General features: G+C 38.1%; 1 protein-coding gene across 1 annotated transcript in view; it reads left to right on the top strand.

Moving 5' to 3' along the window:
• LOC130914599 (zinc finger protein 236-like) overlaps positions 1 to 15,970 on the top strand; it is a 45,530-nt gene that overhangs the window by 25,406 nt on the left and 4,154 nt on the right. The window contains exons 17-30 of the mRNA XM_057833957.1: positions 218 to 321; positions 2,926 to 3,077; positions 3,244 to 3,420; positions 3,661 to 3,964; positions 5,300 to 5,403; positions 5,776 to 6,210; positions 6,534 to 6,673; positions 7,651 to 7,882; positions 7,954 to 8,139; positions 11,200 to 11,352; positions 13,374 to 13,531; positions 13,665 to 13,796; positions 13,995 to 14,189; positions 14,816 to 14,945. Of these exons, the coding sequence (XP_057689940.1) occupies positions 218 to 321; positions 2,926 to 3,077; positions 3,244 to 3,420; positions 3,661 to 3,964; positions 5,300 to 5,403; positions 5,776 to 6,210; positions 6,534 to 6,673; positions 7,651 to 7,882; positions 7,954 to 8,139; positions 11,200 to 11,352; positions 13,374 to 13,531; positions 13,665 to 13,796; positions 13,995 to 14,189; positions 14,816 to 14,945 (2,602 nt within the window). The remainder of the gene's footprint in view (positions 1 to 217; positions 322 to 2,925; positions 3,078 to 3,243; positions 3,421 to 3,660; positions 3,965 to 5,299; positions 5,404 to 5,775; positions 6,211 to 6,533; positions 6,674 to 7,650; positions 7,883 to 7,953; positions 8,140 to 11,199; positions 11,353 to 13,373; positions 13,532 to 13,664; positions 13,797 to 13,994; positions 14,190 to 14,815; positions 14,946 to 15,970) is intronic.

Raw genomic sequence — 15,970 nt, forward strand, 5'->3', positions numbered from 1 at the left:
CTATTTTAACACATTAAATTAGTCTATAAGTTTTAAAAAATAAATATAAATAAATCTTTTTGGAGTCTCACACCTTGTAATGATTATGACGTAGCTTTCTCCTGAGAGCAATGATGAACATCATTGTGTATTTTTTTTTTTTTTTTTTACTATAAATATCTTGGATGTGCGTCTCTTATTCAGTTGAGTGAAATTGGTGTCGTACCTTTCAATTTAGACAAATGGACTTCTCCAGCACAACAGTCAGGAAGATTTACAACTGGACACTGAGCCGCAAGAATACCAGGAGGACAGTGAAAACAACAGCAAGAGAGCATACAGGTTTATTTCAGAGCCTAGCAGTTATGTTATTTGGGCGTTGGTGCAAAAGCATATAGTGGGTGATAAAAAAATATATAACTATTAGTATTTTTAACACCTATATTGTGACTGTACAGGTTTTACTGCTTTTGTCAGTTTGTGCCTTTGTTCTTCTTCTTTTTCTTCTTCTTCTTTTGGTTTTGGCTTTTCGCTTCAGGGGTCACCACAGCGAATCAGTTGTGTCCATCTAACCCTGTCCTCTGCTCTTGCACAAACTACCTTCATGTCCTCATATCCTCTTTGGTCATTCTCTAGACCCACCTGCCTGGCATATGGAAATTCAGCATCCTTTTTGCCAATATGTGCGCTATACTAGTCCTTCTAAAAAAATTAGCATATTGGGATAAGGTTAATTATTTTCTGTAATGTACTGATAAACATTAGACGTTCATGTATTTTATATTCATTACACACAACTGAAGTAGTTCAAGCCTTTTATTGTTTTAATATTGATGATTTGGGCAAAAAAGTCAAGAAAAAACAAAAATCCCTATCTCAAAAAATTAGCATATTTCATCCGACCCATACAAAAAAGTTTTTTTTAATACAAAAAAAGTCAACCTTCAATTAATTATATCAGCTATGCACTCAATACTTGGTCAGGAATCCTTTTGCAGAAAAGACTGCTTTAATGCGGCGTGGTATGGAGGCAGTCAGCCTGTGGCACTGCTAACGTGTTATGGAGGCCCAGAATGATTCGATAACGGCCTTAAGCTCATCCACAGTGTTGTGCCTGGTGTCTCTCAACTTCCTCTTCACAATATCCTGCATATTCTTTATGGGGTTCAGGTCAGGAGAGTTGGCAGGCCAATTGAGCACAGTAATGCCATGGTCAGTAAACCATTTACCAGTGGTTTTGGCAATGTGAGCAGGTGCCAGGTCGTGCTAAAAAATGAAATCTTCATCGCCATAAAGCTTTTCAGCAGATGGAAGCATGAAGTGCTCCAAAATCTCCTGATAGTTAGCTGCATTGACCCTGCTCTTGATAAAACACAGTAGACCAACACCAGCAGCTGACATGGCACCCCAGACCATCACTGACTGTGGGTACTCGACACTGGACTTCAGGCATTTTGGCATTTCCTTCTCCCCAGTCTTCCTCCAAACTCTGGCACCTTGATTTCCGAATGACACGCAAAATTTGCTTTCATCTGAAAAAACTACTTTTTTTTACCACTGAACAGTCCAGTGCTGCTTCTCTGTAGCCCAGGTCAGGCGCTTGAGTAATGAACCAGGCTGGGAGTTTCTAAAAGCCTCAGGAATCTTTCGCAGGGGTTTTGAGTTAATTCGTTGATTCAGATGATTATGTTAGTAGCTTCTTTAGAGTACCTTTTCATGATATGCTAATTTTTTTAGATAAGGATTTTTGGTTTTTCTTGACTTTTTTGCCAAAATCATTAATATTAAAACAATAAAAGGCTTGAACTACTTCAGTTGTGTGTAATAAATCTAAAATATATGAAAGTCTAATGTTCATCAGTACATTACAGAAAATAATGAACTTTATCACAATATGCTAATTTTTTTAGAAGGACTAGTATATCCTCTGGACATGCCCAAACCATCTCAATCTGGCCTCTCTGACTTTCTCTCCGAATCCTTTAACATGCAGTGTCCCTCTGATATGCTCATTCTTATCTTATCCATCCTGGTCACTCCCAAAAAGAACCTCAGCATCTTCATCCGTGCCACCACCAGCTCTGCCTCCTGTCTTTTCCTCCGTGGCGCTGTCTCCAGACCAGGGGTTCCCAACCTATTCCACTAAGGCACACTGTGGGTGCAGGATTTCATTCTTACCAAACAAGATGACAACACTTTTTCCCCAATCTGGTGTTTTACAAGTGCAATCAGCTGATTGCAGTCAGGTGTGGCTTGTTTTAGCAGAAGCCTCATTGGTTCAACTGTCTCTGCTGGATCGGCTGGAACAAAAACCAGGACCCACAGTGTGCCTTGAGGACTGGGTTGAAAACCCCTGCTCCAGACCATACAACATCGCTGGTCTCACCACAGTTTTATAAACCTTTCATTTTAGCTGGAACCTTCCCATCACACCTTCATAGTAGATATTTTGCTGTTAGTTCATTGGCTGCCATTGATGGTGATTGACAAGGTTGCTTTAAATTTGCCCACTCTGTAACTATGGGATATGAGCGCTTAGAACACTTAAACTCAAAAAACAGATCAACAACCTTCTTACTTTCCGAACAGCTGTAACGTTATTTCATTAATTAACTTATTGGCTGCCACTGACAGCGATATACGTCCAATCTATTTTGACTGGGAGGACTGCCAGTGATTACATTCTATACCTATACATGTGCTGGCAATGAATGAATTAAAAGGCTTATCACAAAAACATTTTAGCATTTATCAATTATTCTGATATGCTGGCCTTTGAGTATCATTTGCAGTGACTAGGTATTTGCATCTGCTCAATAGTAAATGCTGAATAATATTAAAAAAAAAATTTTTTTTTGACTTTATCCACAGATAATTAACACAAGAGACTAAACTGCATTTTAACGAATAAAGTAGATGCTAATAATAAGTTGTTTCTCTCCTTAGGTGCACTTGGTGTAACAAAGGTTTCAAAAAGTCAAGTCATCTGAAACAGCATTTGCGCTCCCACACTGGAGAGAAGCCATTCAGATGTCACCTGTGTGAAAGAGCTTTTGTATCAGCTGGGGTGCTGAAATCCCATTTGAACACACATACAGGTAAATCTCTCAGGATTGTTTGGAAATGCTAAAATATTTCTCTAAATTGCTGCAATTTTAGAATCTTTTTTTTTTTTTTTTTTTCAATTTAGAACACCATAAATTAAAATGCTTTGTTTCAAATTATTTTAACACATCATTTCCATTCCCTTATCCGCAATAACAGGAGTGAAACCCTTCAAGTGTAATGTTTGTGACGCTTCTTTTACAACCAATGGCAGCCTGAACCGCCACATGATTATCCATGTCAAGTCGTTCAAATGCTCCATGTGTGATGAGAGCTTCAGGACAAGCCTGCTAATTAAAAAGCACCTGAAAAAGGATCACGCTATAGAAGATCAAAGTAAGTCAAATAGAGCTACCCCAGAAAACATGCTCAAGGTTAGTGTAGTCTGATTCATAAGGGATTGCCTGGGTTCAATTTCTGGCTAGTAAATGCCTACTTCTGGTCACAAGCGTTTCTGAAATCTAACTCAAAACTGAGCACATCTCATTGAATATTATGTCTACACAGTCAATGTTGTATCCAGCCCAGTATATCTGGATATGTGCTTACTCATACATTTATATTTTATTGCTTCAGTTATTGGTTTGGAAGATCAAGATGTAGGGGAGGATGAAGACGAAGACGATGAAGGGGGTCATAAATCATCGAAGAGACGGGCAGTGGAAATAATCCCTTTCACCGAGGAGCAGGCAGCAGAACTGGCAAAGGATCCCGGCGAGGAGGCCTCCGTGTCAGAGCGAATCCTTTCCCAGTCTGCAGCAGAGAGGGATCGCATCAGTGAGATCAAAGACAAGACGGAGGTGCTGGAAACAGAACCCAAGTTTCCGAACTGCTGCACTTTTTGCCCAAAGAGTTTCAAGAAACCCAGTGACCTTGTCAGGTAACGTTATGCCTATTTTAATAACATGACACCAAGCCAACATCAGCTAGGGAGGTCACATCCAATTGTTTTGATTGTCAACAATGACTATTTATTTTAGCGATTAAACGACTAACCAGACCAAATGTAAAACCTGTTATCGTGCATTCAAGCAGATGGGTGATTCTCATGAAGCTAACTTAAACTATGTCTTTGAGGATTTTAGGGATATAGTCATGAAAACCTGAGAAACGTTTGTTGAAAGATCTATCTATTATGTGGTCTAGTCTACGATTTATTACCACTATAGTATTTTGTATGTTTTAGTCGTAACTTCGTTACTGTAATGCGTTCATGAAAAGCTTTGATGTTTTCACCTCATTACAATTGTATTAAAAACAATATAAATGTGTTTAAAACTATATAATTTAGCAGATTATTTCTACTTTGTAAAAAAAAAATTAAAAAAATAAATTAATTAAAAAATTTTTAAAAAAGGAAAATCTAGTGTCCCATGCATGCAGTATTCATTACTGTTCCACTGTGTTCATTGGTTGGGTTCTGTATTTTTTTTTTTAATAAAATTATTCCAACCCACAATGCACCACAAAGAAGACAAGACAAAAGTTGGTTACAAGGTAAAATTGTTTAGCGTTTTTTTTTCATATTGTTAATAAATAAAATATTAGTGAGCTCAAAACTTGATTAAAATAAATACTGAGACATCATAGCATTCTGCTATTGTAAGCTAGCTTTGGTAAATGTTCTTCATTACCGTAATGCATAGCTGTCATGAGAATCACTCAGATGGCCTTATAGAACCATCGTTACCTTCCAGGAGTTGCTTCAGGTATGTACATTGTGCACGCTACATGTAAACTTTTCAGTCCTCACCACTATTTCAGATTTTTGTATAAAAGATGATGCAAAATTAAATTCAAGATACTCTTCTGGAAGATTGACACTATGCATTCTAAAAAAGTGAACTATGAATACTGTGTTACATACAAAAATAAGTACCTATTTGTGTAACTATTTCGTTCTTCTAGTGCATTAAATATTTTTACATGTAGAAGAGTTTAAACCGATGAGTAAAATTAGGGGAAAAGAGGTAATTTTAAAAAATTGTGGGTGTTTTTGTTTTTGATCTGATTATATACGTATGATTATCTTTTCAAACAGTGATACATGCTAAAAAGAGGAGGCTTGTGACAGTGTCATCCATGTTTTGTGTGTATAATTGGCCTAGTTTCTTCTGGTTTTGTCTTTATTTCGTTATGATTGTTGAGTATGCACCACTTTAAAACAGAGAGAGCTCAGAAGCAGAAGACTAACACTTTAACCCCAATTGTCTAGGCACATTCGAATCCACACAGGAGAAAGACCATACAAGTGTGATGAATGTGGGAAGAGTTTTACGGTGAAATCTACTCTCGATTGTCATGTGAAGACACACACAGGTTAGGCTTGATGCTCTTTCCTTTTTGAAATGATTGCAATTATTTTTCGCACAGCCCCTTCCCAGGTTAACAACATGGCTGAACACATATTGTTGGCTTATTATCAGAATTGATTAAGTATTTTTTTAATTACTGCTACCATACTAATTTAAAAAAAATACCATTGTGCTTGCAAAAAAATTATTTCTCATCAGGGGTTTAATCAAGCCAACCAGTCTTTGCTCGTTTGTTACATTTTGTGTGTGTATTTTTTTCTTGGGGAAAAAAAATAGAAGGAAAATATACTTGTAAACTAAAATTATGCCGGGAACAAGACCCAGTTTTATAAATGTGTAAGTATTTCACATTCACTTCCTGAATTTCTTTTTTCAGGTCAGAAACTTGTCAACTGCCACATGTGCAACACTTCCTTCTCTACAAAAGGTAGCTTAAAGGTGCACATGCGGCTCCACACTGGCTCCAAGCCTTTTAAATGCCCCTTCTGTGAACTCCGCTTTCGTACTTCTGGGCATCGCAAAACCCACATACAGTGCCACTTGCGAGCTAATGGCGAGAGCCGCAAGTCCAAACGGCCCTCCCCGACTTCTACCCAGGCCTGTCAAACTCGAGACACAGAGCATGTTGGGGCCTCAGGACAAGACCAGCCGACACCAGTACCGGAAACACTTCAGTCTGTTGGGCTACTGCAAACTCCCAACTCCGATAACATCTTCCTACCAGCGAACCAAGTGTTGACAGGGCAGTTTGATCAGAATCTATTACAGTCGGGGCTGGTGGGACAGGCGATTCTGCCTGCCTCAATGTCAGGTATTATCTGTTTTCACACCGTACAAAATTAAAGCCCTTGTTAGAGTGTACAGTAAATATTAGTGATAATTTGTCTATAGTATTAGTGATTGAATTCTTCATAATTACCGGAACAGACTATTGAGTGTTAGTGAGTCATGCCACGTAAAAGTCAATTTTTTTTAGTACCCAAGAGAGGATTTAATACAGTGCATTTTCAAATATTGTTTGTTTTATCCATCTTTCAGTAATTGGAGTTCATAACATTTATTCATATATGTCTGTAACGTAACCTATTACTCAAGTCTGTCTGTTTGTCTTATTGTTTGTCTTTTGTGTGACAGGAGATGTTAATGTGTCCCTCTCAGATGGTCTGACCACACTTGAAGGGATTCAACTCCAGTTAACTCCCGCCCCATTGGTGTGCCCAAATGTCCAAATCTCTGGCATTGATACAAGCAACTTAAACAACATAACTTTGCAGGTTAGGCACATCTCCTATTAAACCTTGTTTCAGATTAGTGATCCCACATTTTTCGCGGTTAATGGGGAAAATCGATTTTTTTAAATTTATTTTTAGCATGTTCAATGTTTTAACAGCATTGGAAAGAGATACATATAAGACACGTTTTTTTCCGTAAAACTAAAAACTACTTAAAAAAAAAAAATCCTCATATATGTATATTTCATTAAATGTTTTTTAAGCACTGCAAATGTAATAATTGATATAAATGATATATTTACAAAAGAAAACAATTTGTGCAATTGTCCAAGCATACATGCTTGTAGCTTAACATTTTTAAATGAAATACTGTATTGTTTTTTAATTGAAACAAATTAGCGATGGACAGAGGGCGCAAAGTTTGAAGCACGATATAGAGAGGGATCAATGTAGTTTGATTTTTATTTCTTACAGCTGAGGCTTTTCTCACAACCGCATACTAGTCAAATATTAAATATCAGTGCTATGTTACGTCTATAACATTACTTTTATTATCCAAATCTTGAAGCAGCATACAAGGCTGTAGATTAAATTTCCTGTTTATATTGATAAAAATCAAAGCTAATATAAAGCTGAATTATTACTATTTTTTACTTTACCCAATTTTGTATTCAGTAAAGAAAAAAACTGATCACCACATTAGCTACAGAGAATGTAGATTTAAAAATGTGTAATGTGATTTTAAAGTACTGCATTGCAAATTTACTAGATATCTTGCAGTTGAACAGAGCTGCAAACTATAACGAAAATGCATTATGAAGGGAATGGCTCCTTAATTGAGGCAAACAATTTGATGTTGTAAATATAATGAATTTCATAAAATTTATATTTGGGTGTGCCTGTTCAGTGTATACATTAGTTAGATACTTTAATTTAACCTAAATGTTAGTATTAGACTATGCTTATACCTAAATGATGATTTAATTCCCAATGTCAGGCAACATTGTTTTCTTTTGCAGATTGACCATGCCCTTCTCCAACAGACGCTACAGCATGGTGGCCTTCTCTCACAGCCTCTAAGTGTTGACACTGGTCTTGTCCTCCAGTCTGGCAATCAGCTAATGTCTAATAGTGACCCAACTGTGTCTGCCAATGTTGTCCTCCACCCCCTGACCAGCCTTGGCCTGCAACCGTCCACAATCACACCTGCTCAGGTCACAATGGCTGGTCTGTCTGAGCAGGACACTTCAGGTATGTTTCTAAATTGTGGATTAGTATTTTAAGAGTTAAATTATTAAATTTTTCAACCACTTATCAACCAGGCTCTCAGGACCTGACCCATGTCTTGGGCACCACTGGGTTGGTGAATGGAGGCACAGGCAATCAGGAGATTACGCTCACTATAAACAATTCCAGCCTATCACAAGCTCTAGCGCAAGTACAAGCAACAGTTTCTGGTTCCAACACCTCGTCAGTAAACCATCAAGAGATCACGTTCACCATATCAGGTATTTCACTGTGCCGAGGTATGTGCGTTCAGACAATCACATTAAGAGGAAGAAATTTGCTGCCAAGGTGCAGTCGCATTCTTATTAGTGAATTCAGCCAGACCTTCCCCACAGAAAAAATGAAAAGAAACTACCGAATGACATGAATCCCTTTGCACAAATTAAAATTAAGAATATAACATTGAGAATTATTTTAATGATATCTTAAGAGCGACACAGCCCATCACTAAAACCTAAAGCACAAACGAACTCCGGTAGTAATTATTTGCCGTCATCAAACATAGCAGTGTATTAAGCCTTGCGTTGTACTTTTAATTTTTCACCCAATCAAAGCAAATATGTTCTAAATTGATCTTAATTGATACGTGTGTTCTGATCAACACAAAATAAGTGGGTGTTTGATTGGATTTCTGCACAGTATAGTGTTCTTTGCATTCCATTCCATCCTTAACAATTTCAAAACAACAATAATCATATTTTTCGGAATATAAATCATAGTTATTGTTATAGTCATAAGTTGGCCGGGGATGCGACTTATTTGTGAAATATTAAAAGAATGGCCCGACCAAAATCACCTATCGGTTCAGTGTTGTGGCACTTACCAGAACTAAAGTCTCCAAACCGGTCCTCAAGGGCTGCTGTGGGTCCCGTTTTTTTTAATACCGATCGAGCATAGACTGTTTAACCAATGAGGTTTCTGCTAAAACAAGCAGCACCTGATTGCAATCAATGGATTACACCAGATTGGTGAAAAAGTGTGGTCTTGTTTTGTTGGAGTGAAATCCTGCACCCACTGCAGCCCTATGTGGAATAGTTTGGAGACCACTGCACTTTAATATTATGAGCAGAAGAGCAGGGTTACATTCACATTCACAAACAGGAATAGACAATAAGGGAACTTAGCCATTGGTCCTCTGGGCCAGTAGCTTTTGAAGTTCACTGTCCCCACTATCAAAAACATTGGCCCAGGTCAATGTGTCATTTATTGATCCCAATAATCACGAAAAATGACAAATAGCTGGAATAAAATGAATAATATTTATTTTTTGATGTAGATTTGATTAAAAGTGCAGCAAAACAGTGCAAAATCATGAATCTAGTGCAAATAATCCTATTCCAATTCCATAATCACTCCAGTAAAGCCTGTTCTTCCTCCATGTCCTCTTCAGAGTTTTTGCACTAAAGTGATGTTTATAATTTTTATTATTTTTGTGTAACGTCAGGGTGTAACAAACTGGCGTGTGGCGTCAGCATATACATGTTTTCAACTTTACGGGATCCACCAATCTGCAACACGAATAACCCAACCAGAAACATATCCAAATCGACTCCACTGACCACTTACACATATTTTAATGTTTTCGGGAAACAAACACACCAAAAACTACTTTTCTCGGGAGTTCCAGGAGGTAGCGGGCCCACGGGAGAGCCGCATGCCTGGGATAAGCTTTCCCGTCTTTCCCTTACCGCCCTCTGGAAGTCTCCCACAGCTCTGTTGTCGTGGCAACAATTTAGAAGTCAAAGGGATGACTAAGGCAATTATGGCTAACGATTTTCAAACTCGACGGTCGTTATGACGACATTATTTTCTCCGTAGTCATGCGGATTAATTATCACGTTTTGTTCATACCATAGGTTTCATACTCGTTAATTTTTCTCTAACTTACTTGTCTCCATATGTGGGCATTGATCTGCACACTTCACATTAAACGTAGTTTTTTTGTCTCATCATAAGCGAGCCAATTCCAGCGGTAGAGCCACTAGGACTGAAATTTTCTCTCCCTTTTCTTTTCATATTGATTTCGCTTTCCCTCAACTCCTCCGGTGTCTTTCTCTTTCTTGAGTGGTCTTTTTTTCTCCAGTGCTTGGCCGGGTCCCGGGGGTTTCAGAAACACGTCGTCCTAACGTTAGGTGGGTACTGAGATACTCACAATCAATCAGCAGCAGTAATCAGGTTGCGTGCGTGTACGCGGGAGCGAGTAAGCAAACGAGGTGCGTTTATGCCCCACGGAGAGCAACGGATGGCTGCATAGACTGTAAGGTTGTGTTTGATCGGGATATCATAGCGTCATCAAAACATGAAACCTCTGGGAATTGACTGTTATTGACTGTTTTAAAAGTACAGCTGGGCCACCAGGCTATTTATATTGTCGACACTAACAAACAATGAGAAATAGTGGCTGGTTAACAGTACAAATGTCATTCACAGTCATGGTGCCATAATAAAACTGAAATTATTGCATGATAAACTAAGTAAAATAACTAGCAGGTAATGAAACAACTGGAACAGTAACTAAAGAAATAATTAGCACAGAACATGAACTTCAAACTTCCTATTGTTCTGTTTCACCCGCAAAGGTTGATGGGTAAATTCTTAGGAAGTTAATGACCTGCTTGTGTGCAGCATTTGGTATAGATCGCTGTTTCGAGTCGTGCAGTGTATGAGACCCAAGAACAGCCTGTATGATTAAACGCCAGTGGTTCTATACTTCGCCCCCCACGTTATTTGCCACATTACTTTTTCATTCATTAATTCATTTTCCGAGCCACTTATCCTCACAGGGTCACGGGGGGGCTGGACCCAATCTAATCTAACTATGGGCAATAGGTGGGATACACCCTGAATCGGTTGCCAGCCAATCGCAGGGCACAAGGAGACGAAAAATCATTAGCGCACACACGCATATCTACTGCAAATTTAGAGTGTTTGATCAGCCTCCATATTTGGGTATGTGGGGGTGGGGGGGGGGGGGGGGCAGGAGTACCCAGAGAAAACCCACGCAGGCACGGGGAGAACATGCAAACTCCACACAGCAAGGCCCGAGCCCCGGGATCGAACCCTTGATTTCAGAACTGTGAGGCAGACATGCTAATCACTCTGCCGCCTTATTTTATTTTAATGTGCCATCATAATTAAAGTGTTGTCTGTTTGTGTTTTTGGTCGGCTTTTATGTAATAATTTTCCACATAAAATGTGATTTACAGTCAAGTGTGACTTATATTTAAAAAAAAAAAAAAATGTCTGCGTTTTTATAAATAACATTTTCCACATATTTGCAGGTCAAGATCTCCTTCCCCAGCAGAGTAGCAATGCAGAAATGAACAGTGGCCTCAGACTGGCATCACCACTCACAGGCCAGCCCACCAATGCCACTGTGTCTCTCACCAATGACCACCTTCTACCTCAGAACCCCACCAACACTGGAATGAATAGTAAGACTTTACATGTAAAGAATGTGGTGGTGGAAATCATATTTAGATTTTTAATTCATATCGTCTACATTGGCTTTGTTGTCTAAAAGCTTGAAAAAAGTGGTAGCCTCACCTTCCCCTCCTTGTTATTTTTTTCCCTCTTAGCCAAACTTGAAAACTCTCACTGCTGTTTCAGAGACTCAAGGGCCTCAGTTTTAAATATGTCCATCACTTTGTATGCATTGTACATTTTAGTTTTTCAGGTGTCACTCCTGACAAGTATAGTCAGGCTCAGGTTTGATTTATTCAGTGGACAAGATTATCACTTGTCAAAATGAAATTAATTTTATCGATAGTTTTACTTGCTGTTATGAAATATGTATCTCCAGCCAAAATTAATTGATATTTATAATTTTAGAAATTGACTATTTCTATTATCTTTGTTTATAAATCATTGGGTGTTTGGATCAGTAATTTCATTATGATGTATCACAATACTGATGGCCAGAGTAATATTTCAGAAGGGAAATTACTGGTAAGTTTATTGGATGAAGATGCGCTATATGGATTAAAAAAAAAAAAAAAAAAGTATACTGGTGCAAACATTTGGGCACCCCAACGGAAAATGACTTCCATGAGTTTCTGGATACTGGATAAAGGTATTTTAGACAATTCCTTCTGATAAAAGATCTCCATTTCAGTTAAGTTTGATGGTTGCCGAGCATGGACAGCCTGCTCAAGAGCATCCCACAGATTTTCAACGATAATGGGATGGCCCTCTTCGAAGACTATACTGGTGCCTTTGTATGAATACCAGAGTAGATTCTGAGCAGTGTACTGGGTTTTTGTGTTTTAAGTGTCCAGCCCAAGCATGAATTAAATGTTGTGACAGTTGAACATTATTCCTCTAGAAGCTGTTGATATTGAGTAGAATTCATGCGACCCTATTTTATAACAAGATTCCCAGTACCGCTACTGGCCACACAGCCCCCCAGATTAATGGATCTGCAACCAAATTGTACTGTCCAGCTTTCTATAAGGTTCAAGGCTTGATGAACTCGCATGCCAATTTTGGTTTCCAATTGACCAGTGCTAAGAAGTTACAGGTATTCAGCAAAACTACAAGGAAGCCCATTTTTTGCACATGAGGAATTTTGTTTTGATTCATATTCAGTTAGTCCAGTCCATTGTAGTGTTTCACTTTTGAAATATTATTTTGTCCCTCTGTTTTTTTTCATATGTCAAAATCAAGTTGCTGATCAAACTCAATGATTTTAAAATTAAAAATGACCAAAATTGTCAGTGTCCAAGCCTTTTCATATCACTGTATCGATTTTATTCTGAAATTCTAATGAAAATAGCGGACAATGGTGGTTAGAGAGGCGATTATACCACAAATTAATGCACCTGATTACAAGTATATGCTGCATCACCCAAATTTCATACTATTAAAAAGAAAATCACACATATAACCAACACCTAACTATGAGCCGTAGGTGCCTATGTATTAATAAATAACAGAAACACAGAAATGTTTGATTGAAAAAAATCTCTGTATTGACCAAATTAATGTCAACGTGTGGAGTTGCATCCTCATTCATATGCTGCGTCCTTGTCCTTCATATTCAGCCACCTCTTAAGGCAGCCAAACAGTGTCAGTACTAGCCACACTGTTGTGTTCATGGCCATTCTGAAACAACAAAAATAATTTAGCTTTAAAAATCAGCTTGCCAAAATTGCAAAGAGGCAAAAAAAAAAAAAAATCAGCGTGTCATTTAGTTAAGTAACCTGTCACCACATAGCAGAAGTATCCGAAGTTTAACATCGCTAGTCAAAGCAAGAAATAGATGGTTTCTAAGTCCATATCTCAAGGCAACAATGCCAGTTGCCCTAAAAACTATTATAAGCTTTTATAACTCTACAAGAAGGTTCAGATCACACAATTGTTTTCTTTCAACTGTGTGACTATCCCTTTTCGAAATCCTTTTAGGGATAAGTAGCCTGTGTGAAATGTATTAATACTACAGTAATCCTTCTTACAGTTACAAGTCTTCAATCAAGCACCTCGCTCTCTCATCCCACTTCATCTCAAAGCCTAGTATTATCACCAGGAAGTGTGGCCAATGATGGTAGTGTTACATTGACCCTAGCAGATGCTCAGGGTATGTTGGATGGTGTTGCTTTGAACCTTAATGCACAGGTAAAAAAAAATTGGGTTTTTAAAGAAAAATGCATTATTTTTTGTATTGTTGTAACCACCTTTCTCTCTCAGGTTTCACCATTAATATTAGTCAAGTCATTGACTTCGTTTTTTGTTTTGTTTTCATTCTTAGGGTCAGGCATTCCCTGCAGTGCTCAATGACTCCAATCTGCAGCCAGGGCAACCTGCCATTGCCAGCCATCCTGTCATACTAGTCAGCCATCATTCTCAGTCTCTGATGGGAACATCTGACAATGGATATAATGTAAGTTAACAGTTATCTTTGGGGGATCGTACAAACGTTCAATTAGATTAGTTCATACGTCTGACATTTTTGCAAAGATTTGGAGTACCTCAGGTCGTGATTTTAAAAATTTATCTTTAACAGTAATGCATGTTTTTGATGATCCTTTAATAATCACGCAAACCCACTTAATGTTTATATTTTGGGTTTGTGTTCCAGACGGGAAATGATAGCCAAAAGGCTACAAAGGGTCACCCCACCGAGGCTGATAATCAGCACAAATGTTTCTACTGTAATCTCGTTTGCCCAAATGCCAACTCCCTACGCCGGCACTGTAGGCAAGCTCATAGTAAAGACCGATGCCATGTCTGCAGCATCTGCAACAAAGCCTTTAAGCGTGCAATGCACCTCAAGGTAAGCACGTATTGTATAGCAGCTATACCAGAAAAACAGGTATGCTAGAGTACCATAATTTGTCGAATATACTGTACAGTAATACATTGATATTTACAAAACAACGTGAGCGATTGTTTTAGATTTTTAGAATTTCTGACAAATTTGAGTACTTTTAACTGAAGTACTTTTCACAAATTGAGATTTTTGAACATTCAACTGAACTTTGTAATAATAAAAGACGTTTATATAGAACTATTCGTGAAAAAATCAATTATGGCCTTTTATCTCGGAATCTATCTCTTTGACTTCCAACTCCAGAGAAGGAACGCTGACGCAAGTTGGCCGCCTGTTACTTATGCCGCCGACTCCACCTTTAGACATTTAGCTTTATACTTGTATTATATATAGTATGAGCTATCTATGAAGCAGACAGCATTGTACTGCACAGTATAATGGTTGTGCAGCAACTGTGTGTTAAGATCCTGTGACATAATTTTATATTTCACACTATGACAATGGTCAAGTTTTATTTTTGGGGTGTGGGAAATGTAAGGTGTGGCATAAGGCGTGGGAATGGCCTGAAATGCTTGAGAAGCACGCTCAATGCGTGAGAGTTAACAACCCTGATTTTAATGTGTTCATAGGAGCATGAACGAGTGCACCAGCCAGGCCCATCACCCAGCTCCCTCAAACCTAGAGTCTTTAGCTGCTCCTCATGCGGGAAGGCCTTCCCTAAGCGCAGTCAACTGGAAAGACATAACCGCACACACACAGGTAATTTGAGGAAGTGTATTCATATGATCGAAGTCGTTAACATGATTAGCTCTTTAAATCATGGAGTCACTTCTTTTAGCCTATTACCATTTGAATGGGCCAATGATGGTACGTATACTTGGTTGTCATCATGCTAATTCTTCAGACTCTTCTGATGTCTTATCCGCTATTATGCAAAGATTGTGCAACATTGCAAGCAATAGCGCCACCATCATGCAGCATTTATCGTTACCAAGGATGAAACACGACTAGTCTCTGCCATTTCATAGAAAGTTAACATTAGAAAGGTGACAACAACAATAGCATTTTTAATGAGCTGCTGATTTACACATATTATTTTTAGCGCAAATAAATACAACACATTTTGTAAACACAACAGCAATTTTAAGATGATTAAACTCATTGGTGTGCACTCATTTTTAGGACATTGCAACATTAAATCATGATATCAGGAAAAAATACCTAACAACCCTCTTAGCAATAAATGCCACACAGGAGTATTTTGTGACATGGTTTCCCATATAAATAGTTTATCCATGGAAGAAACTCTATATTTCAAAGCAAATCTGTCAGCTGGTACTATCAATGTTGAGCAGTACACAGTATATTGGTGACGGTCTGCTAATGTAACTGTACAGCTGGCAAATGGGCATACGTTTTGTGTTAAGCTTTTCCATGTCTTTGTTAACAATGTAGAGCAGCTTTGGCAAAGTGAGTGCAGTTTTTGCTTATTCAAGCATGCAAGGGCTTAGAATCTCATCATATAAATTGGAAAAGGATGTATTCTCATGTCAGTTTCAGTCCATTTACATCTTGGAGAATCTTTCAGGTTTTCAGCTGCTCCACAAGAAAGCCTCCTTTAGCATTTGTTCAATATTTACCTGTATAATATTGTAGACTGGTATGCTCCAAGTCATCACTAGAAAAACAATCCAGAGCATTAGTGGGATATTGAATAATATTCTCAAACTATGTTATGTTTAATAATTATGAATGGAATCTAGTGTGCTATGGATAAAAGCAGA

Source organism: Corythoichthys intestinalis, chromosome 4 (assembly GCF_030265065.1).
Source record: "Corythoichthys intestinalis isolate RoL2023-P3 chromosome 4, ASM3026506v1, whole genome shotgun sequence".
NCBI classification, from domain to species: Eukaryota; Metazoa; Chordata; class Actinopteri; order Syngnathiformes; family Syngnathidae; genus Corythoichthys; species Corythoichthys intestinalis.